The 12903-nt window shown below is 36.2% G+C and overlaps 1 protein-coding gene across 1 annotated transcript; it reads left to right on the top strand.

Annotated features, from left to right (window-relative positions):
• The first annotated feature begins 11139 nt into the window (after positions 1–11139).
• On the top strand, positions 11140–12042 carry LOC145111543 (uncharacterized). The gene is made up of 2 exons (XM_079047807.1): positions 11140–11510; positions 11700–12042. The coding sequence occupies exons 1-2, from the start codon at positions 11140–11142 to the stop codon at positions 12040–12042; spliced, it is 714 nt and encodes a 237-aa protein (XP_078903933.1).
• Positions 12043–12903: the final 861 nt, after the last annotated feature.

Here is a 12903-nt window from a genome sequence, read left to right as displayed (position 1 = left end):
CAATGTGCAACAAGAGGTTTCTATCTTTAATGATGGGGTGAATGTCACAACTAGGTAACTCCTTGATTCTCAAGGCCCCTTAACCAAGAAGAATCCCGCCGAGATTAAGGAGCTTATCGAGGAATTCACTAAACACTCACGAGAGTACCATAACCCGAGGAATGATGTAGCAAGGGGATCGGCGAATGCTGCTTCGGAAGACATGTCGACGGTTTTGGCAATGTTGCAAAACATGGATAGAATGATGACTAAGATGGATCAAACAATCCATGTAATAAGATTTGGTTGTGAAAACTGTAACGGGCCACATTTAACGAAAGATTGTGATCTTGATCAGAATGGAAACCGAAAGGTTCAAGCTGTCCACTCAAGTGGTGATCGATTTGATGAAATTTGGAGAAAGCCCAAGAATAAGTGGCTACCTTATGATGAGTACAAGAAAGCCAAATAAGAGAAATATGAACAAAGAGGAAGAGGCTTTTACCAACGAGAGGAACCAGCTCCTGAAAAGAAACCTGACTTCGAACCAATGCTTAGCCGTTTTGCTGCTGCATCCGAAAAGAGGTACGAGGAAACTGAAGCGGCAATTAAAGAGCAAAAAACTATACTAAGAAATCAGCAAGCTTCAATCATGAAAATTGAAAAGCAACTTGGGCAACTAGCTAAGAAAATGAATCAAAGATCACCGGGAGGACTTCCAGGAAATATCGAATAAAACCCGAAGGGAGCCCACATCCAATCTGTAACAACAAGAAGTGGGAAAATAATTACTCATTTGACTCCCATCGACAGAAGCAACCCGGATGTGGAGCAGGATGTTCGAGAAGAAAGTCAAACCAAGAAAACTGAACAATCACCACGACGTGGTGCTGATGCCACGACGTGGCAAGAGCCTGAAAAGAAAATTGTTGAACCCGTTAAGCCATACCGCACACCACTGCCCTTTCCAAGTAGAGCAATACAAGAGAAGAATGTTGAAGATTACCGGAAGTTCTTAGATCATATAAAATCCCTTGAAATCAACATACCATTCCTTGAAGCCTTATCTGAAATGCCAAAATATGCTAAGTTTCTCAAGGAACTCTTAACAAACTGAAAGAAAATGGAAGGATTATCTAAGGTGGTACTAAATGAGACTTGCTCTGTTGCAATGCTAAACATGTTACCAAAGAACATGGGTGATCCAGGAAGCATAACTTTACCATGCCAATTCAGGAACGTAGCAACACTACAAGAAAAACACAATTTTGCTAGGGAAGGAATTCGTTGCAAAAAGCTGAAATTCCGTTGCAAAAGACAAATAGCTATGGAATTTGCGACGGAACGGTTCTGTCCCGAAAAACCCCGTAGCGAAGGTTTTGCAACGGAAATAATAATTTCGTCGCAAATGTGACAACAAAATGAAATCCGTTGTAGATGATATTCTGTCGTGTATTCCGTAGTAGGATTCTGTTGCGAATTCCGTGGTAGTTCTTCCATCACAAATTCCGTTGTAATGGATCCGTAGCAAATTCCATGGTGATGAATCCATAGCAAAGTCCGTGGTAATGAATCCTTAGCTAAATCCGTTATGACGACTCCCTAACTAAATCCATTGCGGCGACTCCCTAGCTAAATCCGTTGTGATGACTCCCTAGCTAAATCCATAGTGATGACTCTCTAGCTAAATCCGTTGTGATCACTCCCTAGGTAAATCTGTGGTGCTGGTTCCATAGCAAAATCTACAGTTTACATTCTATAGCATATTTCATATTAAAGATTCCATAGCAAATTACATAGACATGCTTCCATAGCATAGATTCCATAGCTACAAATGGATAATTAGTTTATAAATTAAATACAAATTACTTTGTACTAATATATAAAAAATAACAAATAATCAAATAACATTTATATCATAAAATAAAACAATAAATATTTATTACATGGAAAATGAAAAGTAGATAATCTAAAATAAATACTTTGCAATGAACATATCAACAATGTATGACCTACTAGTTTTGTAGTTGTTTAAAAACATTAATAACAACCATTGCCAGTTGTAGTTGTTTATTAAGCTGCTTGATTCTTGTGTTGTGTTGGTCATCTTTGGCCTTCATTATTTTCTTAAGATATTGGTTTTGCTCTTTATGTTTCCTTGCAAGCTCCCTCAACACTTCTAATTCATCATTTTTGTTTGGAAAGAATATTGATGGATCACATCTGAAGAGTTTAGGCTCATTCTCATCATCAATATCCAACACCATCTACAGTTTTAACAAATCAAAGAAGTCATGCACATTCACAAAAAAAATAAGTTGTATAATAACTTAATAACAACTTCACATCTAAAATCAAACCTACTCCAAATGGTCTCATGTAAGGTTGAGTATAAACTTGTGATTTGTCAGCAATCCTGCAACATATAGATTGGTCATCTTTGGCCTTCATTATTTTCTTAAGATATTGGTTTTGCTCTTTTTGTTTCCTTGCAAGCTCCCTCAACACTTCTAATTCATCATTTTTGCTTGGAAAGAATATTGATGGATCACATCTGAAGAGTTTAGGCTCATTCTCATCATCAATATCCAACACCATCTACAGTTTTAACAAATCAAAGAAGTCATGCACATTCACAAAAAAATAAGTTGTATAATAACTCAATAACAACTTCACATCTAAAATCAAACCTACTCCAAATGGTCTCATGTAAGGTTGAGTATAAACTTGTGATTTGTCAGCAATCCTGCAACATATAGATTTATCAACACACAAAATGATATGGCATAATCCTATAAATGGAAACCAGATAACACAATAGAATTAATACCATCTTGCCAATACATCAACAATCATCTCATTACCATAATAATAATCAAACTCAACTGCATCATTTCTTGCATGTTGAACCAATGTCCTTGCATCAGCTAGAAAGATGTATCAAATGTTACTTATTAGTCTTGGCTTACACAACATATATTTTATTTTATGATGCAAATCATTGAAAAAACAACCTGTAGTGCCACTAGCTAACAATCCAAGGAACTTTGTAACAAGGAAGAGATGTGTAAAGCTGAGTGGATCAAAGAGCTTGTCCTGTATGTATCAAGATAAAAGGTTACAAAAAAGCATGAAACTTTTAGGTTTTAAAGGCGATTTCATCTCAAACTGAGTCAAAGTTCTATTGTTCTTGAATCCCTAGTTGTTTCTCAAGTTAACGGTAAGTCAACTAACCTTAGGCCAAAGCCTGCTAGATATTGTTCAGCCTTTCTCTTACACACCTGCAACCAACAATCAAAGAAGATAATATTGAGATCATTTAACTATTTTTTAACAGCCACTGATTGCTAATTATATAGAGACATTACAGTTTTATCTTAAAAAAATTATAAATAAACCAGTAGAAATTAAATATCCACCATAAGTAAATAAACACAAACCACAATATAAAACAGGGGAACCAACATAAGTAGACTGAGCATCCAATTGATGTTGTCGCCCTTCCAAACAGAATCACCATAAAAAAGGTTCAATGATTTCAGCAATAAAGAAATGAATATTTGAACATATAGCACAACAGAAAACATCAAAAATTTCACAGCAACATCAAAACTTCACAGCAAGTGAGCAAAAGATGCATCAAAACTTAAAACTCAACAACATCATATCAATTAGCAAAACTAAGAAATCAGAAGCATATTCTAGTTTGAGAAATTAGAGCAAACACCACTTCAATAATTAAATCATAGGCCATATCATAAAAAATAGCAAACATCAGAGATCAAATTTAGAATTCAGAAGCAAATTCGTTTGACAATAAATCAGAAATCGGAAGTATGGAACAAAGAAAAAATCAGAACTGAAGAAATTAGAAATCAGAAGAAAAGAAATTGAAAATGTCAACTGTTTAGTTTGAACTGGAAGTCACGGCTCACTATTCCATTTGAACAAAGAAGAAATTACCTTAATAAGGAGGTAAGCGGCGGTAGGCGGAGGCTGAGATAGAAGGCATTCATCAGGCGGCAGGCGGAGGCTGTTGGCCTATGACGATTACCAGAGGTGGAGCTGTGATAGGAGGCGCCCGCTAGATAGAGGTCAAACTAAGACGACCATCGACGATGAGATTAAGAGATTTAGATTTAAGGGCGACGTTGAAGTTTGAACTGAAGTTGAAGCAAGAAGTGGTGGATCGAATACATTCTAACTTTTAATCTACACAAGCGAACCCTAAAAAATAGATTAAAAACTTAAATTGGGAGGCGGATGAATTTCATTTTCCCGCTCTATGAAAAAGGAGGCGGAAGAAGGTTTGGTTTCTATGTTTATAATTTGGGATTTAATTATACGATCTCCTTTTTCTTCCTTTTATTAAAAATTAAATTAAACATATAAAACTTTAATACAAACTTTGATATAGATTTAATATAAACTAGTAGGAATTACCTGTTAGAAAATATGGATATAGATATATTACCTGTCACAAACTAACTTTAAATCGGGTCTATAAATGGATCACAAAATCGGGTGTTTTAAATCGGGTCTATAAATGGATCACCCCAGCCAGGGGCTCTGCCCCTTGGACCCCGCTCCCAGGGGCGTTGCCCCCGGACCCCCGTCAGTTCAGGGGCTTCGCCCCTAAATAGCAGTATACTTTCAACAATGACAAAATCAAACAAATTTGCACTCCGTACCATACTAATTTGTTCGATGTGGGTTAAGGCATTAAGTCATATAGGTTAGGGTTTAAGGGTTAGTTACATGGGTTAGGGCACAAGGGTTATGACATTAAGTCATATGGGTTAGGGTTTAAGGGTTAAGGGATTAAGTCACATGGGTTAGGGTTTAAGGGTAAGTTACATGGGTTAGGGTATAAGGGTTATGACATTAAGTCATATGGGTTAGGGTTTAAGGGTAAGTTACATGGGTTAGGGTATAAGGGTTATGACATTAAGTCATATGGTTTAGGGTTTAAGGGTTAAGAATTAAGTCACATGGGTTAGGGTTTAAGGGTAGGTTACATGGGTTAGGGTATAAGGGTTATGACATTAAGTCATATGGGTTAGGGTTTAAGGGTAAGTTACATGAGTTAGGGTATAAGGGTTATGATATTAAGTCATATGGTTTAGGGTTTAAGGGTTAAGGGGGTAAGTCACATGGGTTAGGGTTTAAGGGTAAGTTACATGGGTTAGGGTATAAGAGTTATGACATTAAGTCATATAGGCTAGGGTTTAAGGTTTAAGGCATTACGTCACATAGGTTAGGGTTTAAGGGTAAGTTACATGGGTTAGGGTATAAGGGTTATGGCATTAAGTCATATGGGTTAGGGTTTAAGGGTAAGTTACATGGGTTAGGGTATAAGGGTTATGACATTAAGTCATATGGGTTAGGGTTTAAGGGTAAGTTACATGAGTTAGGGTATAAAGGTTATGACATTAAGTCATATGGTTTAGGGTTTAAGGGTTAAGGGATTAAGTCACATGGGTTAGGGTTTAAGGGTAAGTTACATGGGTTAGGATATAAGGGTTATGACATTAAGTCATATAGGCTAGGGTTTAAGGGTTAAGGCATTAAGTCACATAGGTTAGAGTTTAAGGGTAAGTTACATGGGTTAGGGTATATCACACGCCATATCTCCTTAGCCATAAGCCTTATTCTTTAATCCATATATCACAAGCCATAATTCATGAATTGTAACTCCTAAGCCATAAGCCTTATGCCTTAATCCACACATCATAATCAATAAGCCATAAGTTATAAGCCTTAAGCCTTAAGCGATAAACTATATGCCAAAATACTTAATCAATAAGCCACATGTACCTAAATCTTAAGCCATTATCCCTAAGATATAAGCCTAAGATCTAAACCATAAGTCATAAGTCATATATATGTCCTAAGCCTTAATCTCTACACCCTTAGCCAAGAACCATACATTATACGCTATAAATCATGAGCCCTAAATACTAAACATTAAAGAATAAGTCATCAACTATAAGCCCTAAGCCATAGTCCTTGAGCATTAAGCCATGAGTGATAAGCCCTAAGACATAAACAAATAAGCCTAAACCCTAAGCAATTTATTAAAATTATCAATTATAATATTCAGTTAATTAAATTTATAATCATATGTTAAATTTTAATTTTATTTTTTTCCACCTAATAATTATAATAATTAAAAGTTCCATCCATTAATTTCACCAATTTTGATTTCCCTCCTTTAATTTCAGCGATCTTGATTTCCCTCCCCACTCAAAGTAATTTATGTTTTTTATTTTCCTTTTATTTATCTTAACCTAATAGATTTTCCTCTAGGACTATTTGTTGTATACAAATAGTGGACGACCCTTCTCCACATCATGTCTGTAAACAATATTTCAGCTCCAATCGGTGCCACCATGTTTCTTAAATCTCAACCGACCCTCATTTTACATCGCGACCGAATTCATTTTCAATCTAGATGAGATAATCACGAACATATTAGGTCACACTACTCAGAGGATTCTAAAGTTGGGAATTGTTGAGAAATTGTCGTTTGCAACAACAAGGCATCAGAAGACCATCAGTTGCCAATAAGATTGCACCGATAATCAATAGTACACTTTCTTCACACCGTTCTTCATACCCTTAGCAAGTCAACGATTCAACGGCTTCAGATTTCATTGTAATTTGCAAGTCAATAGTAATTTCAATTTTCCTAATTTCTAATTTGTCTTTGACCTTCATTATTTCAGTATAAATCAAAATCGACTACTCTATCATATCGTCTCTTCTAATTCTCTGTAATATGTATCTATGCTCAGGCTTCTATTCTAAGGATTTTGCTTCTAAGGGTCTGTTATTCGGATTTTCTTCTATCACAAATCTGATTATCTAAGGTAATTTTTTTTTTTGTAATTTTATACTGTTTAGTTGTATTAATCATAACGAAATGTTATCTGGTTATCTAAGGTAATTTCTATATATATATATATATATATATATATATATATATATATAGTGGTGGGGTGAACGATCAATAAGCATAAGTGTTCAGGAAGTCCAGAAAGATGCAAAGGATACATGGCTAGTTGCAGATTGGACCAAACTAGTTTGGTTTAAAAATAGAATCCCAACATTCTTTGGATAGCCATGTAGGGTTGACTTCACATTTTTTTATCTTGTTTAATTAGTACAAGTTATAAGTTCTTTAACTTCACATACACATTCAATTAAATGGATTGGGCTCTCATCCAGGTATTTGCAAGATGACTTTATAGATTAAGGGGCAAAAAGATTTTTAATTGGAGTTTGTGAAGCTCTTTATTGCTTTTTGGTATGCAGGAGACCTCAATCGAAATATGGTTTGGTATAGATGCGCTTTGAAGGCAAAGCGTTTTTATTCATTGGCCAAGTACAAAAGACCCTTGATTCATACATTTTCTATATCTCCATCTGCCATTTGATGATTTGCATTGATGGGAAGAGCTACCATGTAGCGTCTACATCATGTCCATGTCTCCATGTTTTCTTCAGTAATGAATGAAAATCTGATAGATGAAGGAAAATGTCTAATTTAGATGAAGGAAAAAGGCATAATTAGAAGGACCCTTGGTGGAAGAACTCATTGAGTAGGATATAACTTTTGTTAAACCCAAACCTGAAGAATTTACAGAATATCATAAAATATTTTATAGTAGGAAAGGTAAAAAAAGAGTAGATTTCTTTATTTAAAATGTTTCCAAATTTAAGTGGTTATGTTATGTATATCGATGTAATTTTTAAAGTGCACATGTTCATGTAATTTTTTTGTTACATAAGGTCATTTTATGTAGTTTTAGTATTACATAAGCATTATTGTAAAATAAGCATTAACTTTGATGAATATTGTAAAATAAGCATTATTTTTTATGATGTGACATTCTCTAGTTGTATCAAAACACACAATAACTATTTGACAATATCATTGACCATACCATTTCTGTTAATGTACACTACATATATTATACTATACTATTTCCGTTAAAGTACACTACATATATTATACTACTAGGTCAAAATGATGTTAGACACATAATAAGTTATGTGACCATGTGTACTACTACACTAATATTACTGCATGTGACCATGTATAGTCTCATGATTTAGACAGATAAACAATTACTGCATGTGACCATGTATAGTCTCATGATTTAGACACATAAACACTCCATGCGACTAATATCAAATTTAATGATAACCGTTTTTGCCCATTTTTGCTCTAAGTAATAGCCACATGAATATTTCAGGGTGTGACTATTATAAATATAGTGAACATATATAACCACCAAAATTGTTAGTGATATGACTCTCCAAAATTGATAACATTTTTACTTTAAAAAGTAGTTTTTTGCCCATATATTTATAATTTTTCTCATATTATGTAGCTTTTTGCCCATAAATGTTTATACTTTTTCCCATATTATGTTTTTCGCAAAAATATAAATGTAATTACCTGTATATGTGCTTGTATATGTACTATATATATGGTGGTTATTGTCCACATATAAGAAAGTTTTCACCAACGAATGTAGTATTTTTTTTTATTTGAACATAATATTCTTCAACAACACATATTTTACAATTCCGTAGCACAATTCTATAGGTAAATAGCTATGATTGCTACTTCCTTAGCAAAGCAACTATGGAATGTTTTTCCGTTGAAAAATTTCGTTGCAGATTAACATCAACTTCTAATTCCGCAGCAGAATTACAACGAAAAGTATTTTCATAACAAATTTCGTTGCAAAATTGCTATGAATGGTTTTTCCATAGAAATATTGGTAGCAATATAGCAACGGATTTCGAGGTGGTAACAGTTTCCATAGCAATTAACATGTTTGCTATGGAAAATTAATTACGTAGAAATTGTGGTAGCAAATTAGCTATGGAACGACATTCCGTAGCACGATCCGTTGCAGAATAACAACGGAAACACGTTCCATAGTGCCCTTCCCTAGAAAAATTGCATTTTTCTTGTAGTGCAACTAGTTATGCTCTAGCCGACTTGGGAGAAAGTGTTAATTTGATGCCCTAGTCATTCTTCAAGAAGATCGATCTCCCCGAACCAAGACCGGTCTGTATGGTCATCCATTTAGCCAACAAGACCATGACCTTTCAAAGAGGTATATGTGAAGACTTGCTAGTAAAAGTTGACAAGTTTGTTTTTCCCGCAAATTTCATTGTTTTAGACATGGAGGAAGACGAACAAGTCCCAATCATCCATGGAAGGCCCTTCTTGAGCACCGCCCGATGCTTGGTGGATATTAGAGAGTCCAAACTCACTCTTTGAGTTGGAGAAGAAGCATTCACTTTTAAAGTGAATAGAGCAATTCAAAATTCAAGAATAAGTGATGACATGGATTTTTCAGTTGATGTTATTGATGATGTACTTGAAAAAGAGCTAAGAGGGTGGAAAGAAAAAGAGACCGAGGGATATATGGTTCTAGGAGAAGGTGACTTTGATGTCGAACTTGATATAAAAGAATTAGAGAAGCTATTGGAGGAAAGCGGGTACAATCAATTGAAAAAGGAGACAGAAGAAGCAACACGACGTGGCACAGGCAACACGTCGTGGCCCTCAATTTTTCCACGATCTCATATTAAAAGCTGCGACAACACGACATGGCAGCAGGCCTACGTCGTGGTGACTGACAAAGAACAAAAAGTCGAGCTTAAAGCCTTGCCCGAACACCTGGAGTATGCATTCTTGGAAGAAGGACAACAAAAACCAGTAATCATAGCATCCGATCTAACAAAACACGAAAAATAAAGCCTCGTGGAAATACTAAGGAAAAGACAAAGCGCCATAGCATGGAAGATTACCGACATAAAAGGGTTTAGTCCCACCTATTGTTCACACAAAATTAACTTAGAAGAAGGAGCTAAACCGGTGGTGCAACGCCAAAGAAGACTAAACCCAAACATGCAAGAAGTGGGGAAAAAGGAGGTGGTCAAACTTTTGGATGTCGGCATAATATATTCAATATCCGATAGACCATGGGTAAGTCCGGTACACATGGTGCAAAAAAAAGGAGGAATGACGGTGGTTACCAACGAAGACAATGAGCTAATCCCAACAAGAACGGTAACCGGGTGGTGCGTTTGCATCGACTATCGAAAGCTTAATGATGCTACATGAAAGGATCACTTTCCTTTACCATTTATCGATCAAATGCTCGAAAGGCTATCCGTTCATCTTTACTATTGTTTCCTAGAGGATTTTTCGGGGTATTTCCAAATTCCAATTGACCCACAAGACCAAGAAAAGGCCACTTTCACTTGCCCAAGTGGGACTTTTGCATATAGACGCATGCCATTTGGGTTATGCAACGCACCAACTACTTTCCAAAGGTGAATGATGACTATCTTTCATGACATGATCGAGAAATTTATGCAGATTTTCATGGATGACTTCTCGGTTTTTGGGTCCTCTTTTGAAGATTGTTTGTCCAACTTAGACCTAATGCTAGCTCGATGTGAAAAGACCAACCTAGTACTAAATTGGGCAAAGTGCCAGTTCATGGTCTTGTGTTAGGACACAAAGTCTCAAAATTGGGGACAGAGGTGGATCGAGCAAAAGTTGACACTATAGCTAAATTACCACCTCCAACAAATGTAAAAGGGGTGAGGAGCTTTCTAGGCCATGCGAGATTTTACCGCCGATTCATCAAGGATTTTTCGAAGATCACAAGGCCATTGACTCAACTTCTTTTAAAGGATACCCCATTTGACTTTTCTAAGGAATGTCATGAAGCCTTTCAATTGTTGAAGGAAAAGTTGACTAGTACCCCTATTATGATAGCCCCAAATTGGAGTCTTCCTTTTGAGCTGATGTGCGATGCTAGTGACTATGCAGTGGGAGCTATTTTGGGACAAAGGGTTGACAAACATTTTCAACCTATCTACTATGCAAGCAAAACTCTAAACCCGGCTCAATAGAATTACACTACTACCAAGAAGGAGTTGCTCGTAGTGGTCTATGCTTTTGATAAATTCCGCCCATATCCAGTTTTATCCAAGACAATTGTTTTCACCGACCATTCTGTCCTCAATTATCTTTTTACTAAACGAGATGATAAACCAAGATTGATACGTTGGGTGCTTCTTTTACAAGAATTTGACATTGAAATCAAAGATAAAAAATGAATGGAGAACGTGGCTTCCGATCACTTATCAAGACTTGAAAACCCGAATTTGGAAGAATTGGAGGAAAACAAAATTGGAGATGATTTTCCCAAGGAATATCTTATGGTGATAACAGGAGAAGTACCTTGGTATGAAGACATAGCTAACTATTTAGAAAGTGACTATCTTCCAAAAGAGTTGACACGTCAACAAAAGAAGAAACTATTTTCGGAAGTCAAGTATTACTTTTGGGACGAGTCATATCTGTTCAGAAGTTGTGCTGACGGGATAATACGAAGATGTGTGTTCGGGAAAGAAAGTCTTGAAATCTTGAAACATTGCCATAACGGGCCCACTGGAGGACATCATGGAGCACAATACACGGTGAAAAGGTCTTTAATACCGGGTTTTACTGGCCCACTATTTTCAAGGATGCTACTAAATTTTTTAAAGAGTGTGATCGTGTCAGAGAACGGGAAACATTTCATCCCGAAACGAGATTCCCCAAAATAGCATCCAAGTTTGTGAGATATTCGATGTTTGGGGAATTGACTTCATGGGACCTTTTCCAATATCAAAAGGGATAAGTATATATTAGTGGTAGTCGACTACGTTTCTAAATGGGCTGAGGCACAAGCATTACCTACTAATGATGCTCGGGTAGTGGTTCATTTTCTTAAAAAGCTATTCTTAAGATTTGGTGTCCCAAAAGCTCTTATTAGTGATCGAGGTACCCACTTCGCAAACGATCAATTGGCTAAGGTGTTAAAAACATATGGTGTACACCATAGGTTTTTGACATCATATCATCCACAAACGAGTGGGCAAACCGTAGTTACAAACCAGGCGTTAAAACGAATATTGGAGAGATCAGTTGGTGGTAATAGAAAGAAGTGGTCGGAAAAGCTTGATGACGCACTTTAGGCATTTCGCACGACTTTTAGAACACCTATTGGTACTACGCCATATAGGTTGGTATATGGAAAAAATTTTCACTTGCCGGTTGAAATTGAACATAAGGCATTTTGGGCTTTGAAGACTTGTAACTTTGATTTGGCCGAACTCCATAACAACTGTTTGATGCAATTAAATGCGCTTGAGGAATTGAGGAATGAAGCATACACTAGTTCATTAATTTATAAGGATAAAACGAAGAAATGGCATGATGCAAGGTTAAAAGGGCGAAAGGATTTTCATGAAGGTCAAAAAGTGCTACTTTGCAATTCAAAGTTAAAGCTTTTTCCTGGAAAATTACAAACCCGGTGGGATGGGCCTTTTGTTATCAAACAAGTTTTCCCACATGGTGCCATTGAGTTAATATCAAGAGATGGAACTCCCTTCAAAGTTAATGAGCATAGAGTGAAGCATTATGAGCAAGGTATGCCAATTGAAGAAAGAGAAAGGGAAACTATGGAATTTTCACTAGCTGAATCAACGTCGACGGGAAGGATTCCGGCTCATGACTCCCCAAAAAGAAGCGCTTGCAGGAGGCAGCCTGTGATTTTGAGTTTGCATTTTCTTTCATTTTCTTTTGTTTATTTTTTTTTATGTTTGATTTTTACTCTCTCATTCTTCTAAATTTTTATCGATTTCGAAGTGGGGAATGGCATGGAATGAGTGTAGGGTGGACACTTTTATAAAAACTTTGACTAAATTATAACATTTGTAGCAACACGACGTGATATACTTCAACACGTCGTGGTGATTTTCCAGAAAACAAAACCACGAACTTTTATGCGACACCACAACGTGGTGCCCTCGCCACGAGATGGTGAGTTTTTAAAC

The sequence above is a fragment of the Lactuca virosa genome, chromosome 5, assembly GCF_052849685.1.
Source record: "Lactuca virosa cultivar CGN04683 chromosome 5, Lactuca_virosa_CGN04683_v6, whole genome shotgun sequence".
NCBI classification, from domain to species: Eukaryota; Viridiplantae; Streptophyta; class Magnoliopsida; order Asterales; family Asteraceae; genus Lactuca; species Lactuca virosa.
This window is presented reverse-complemented; position numbering and strand designations above follow the sequence as displayed.

Bases quoted from the DNA above. Each gene is read 5' to 3' on its own strand.
- LOC145111543 (XM_079047807.1), top strand. From the start codon at position 11,140: ATGGAGAACGTGGCTTCCGATCACTTATCAAGACTTGAAAACCCGAAT. The intron at 11,511-11,699 runs GTCTTTAATACC...CAATATCAAAAG, and splicing joins GCACAATACACGGTGAAAAG to GGATAAGTATATATTAGTGG.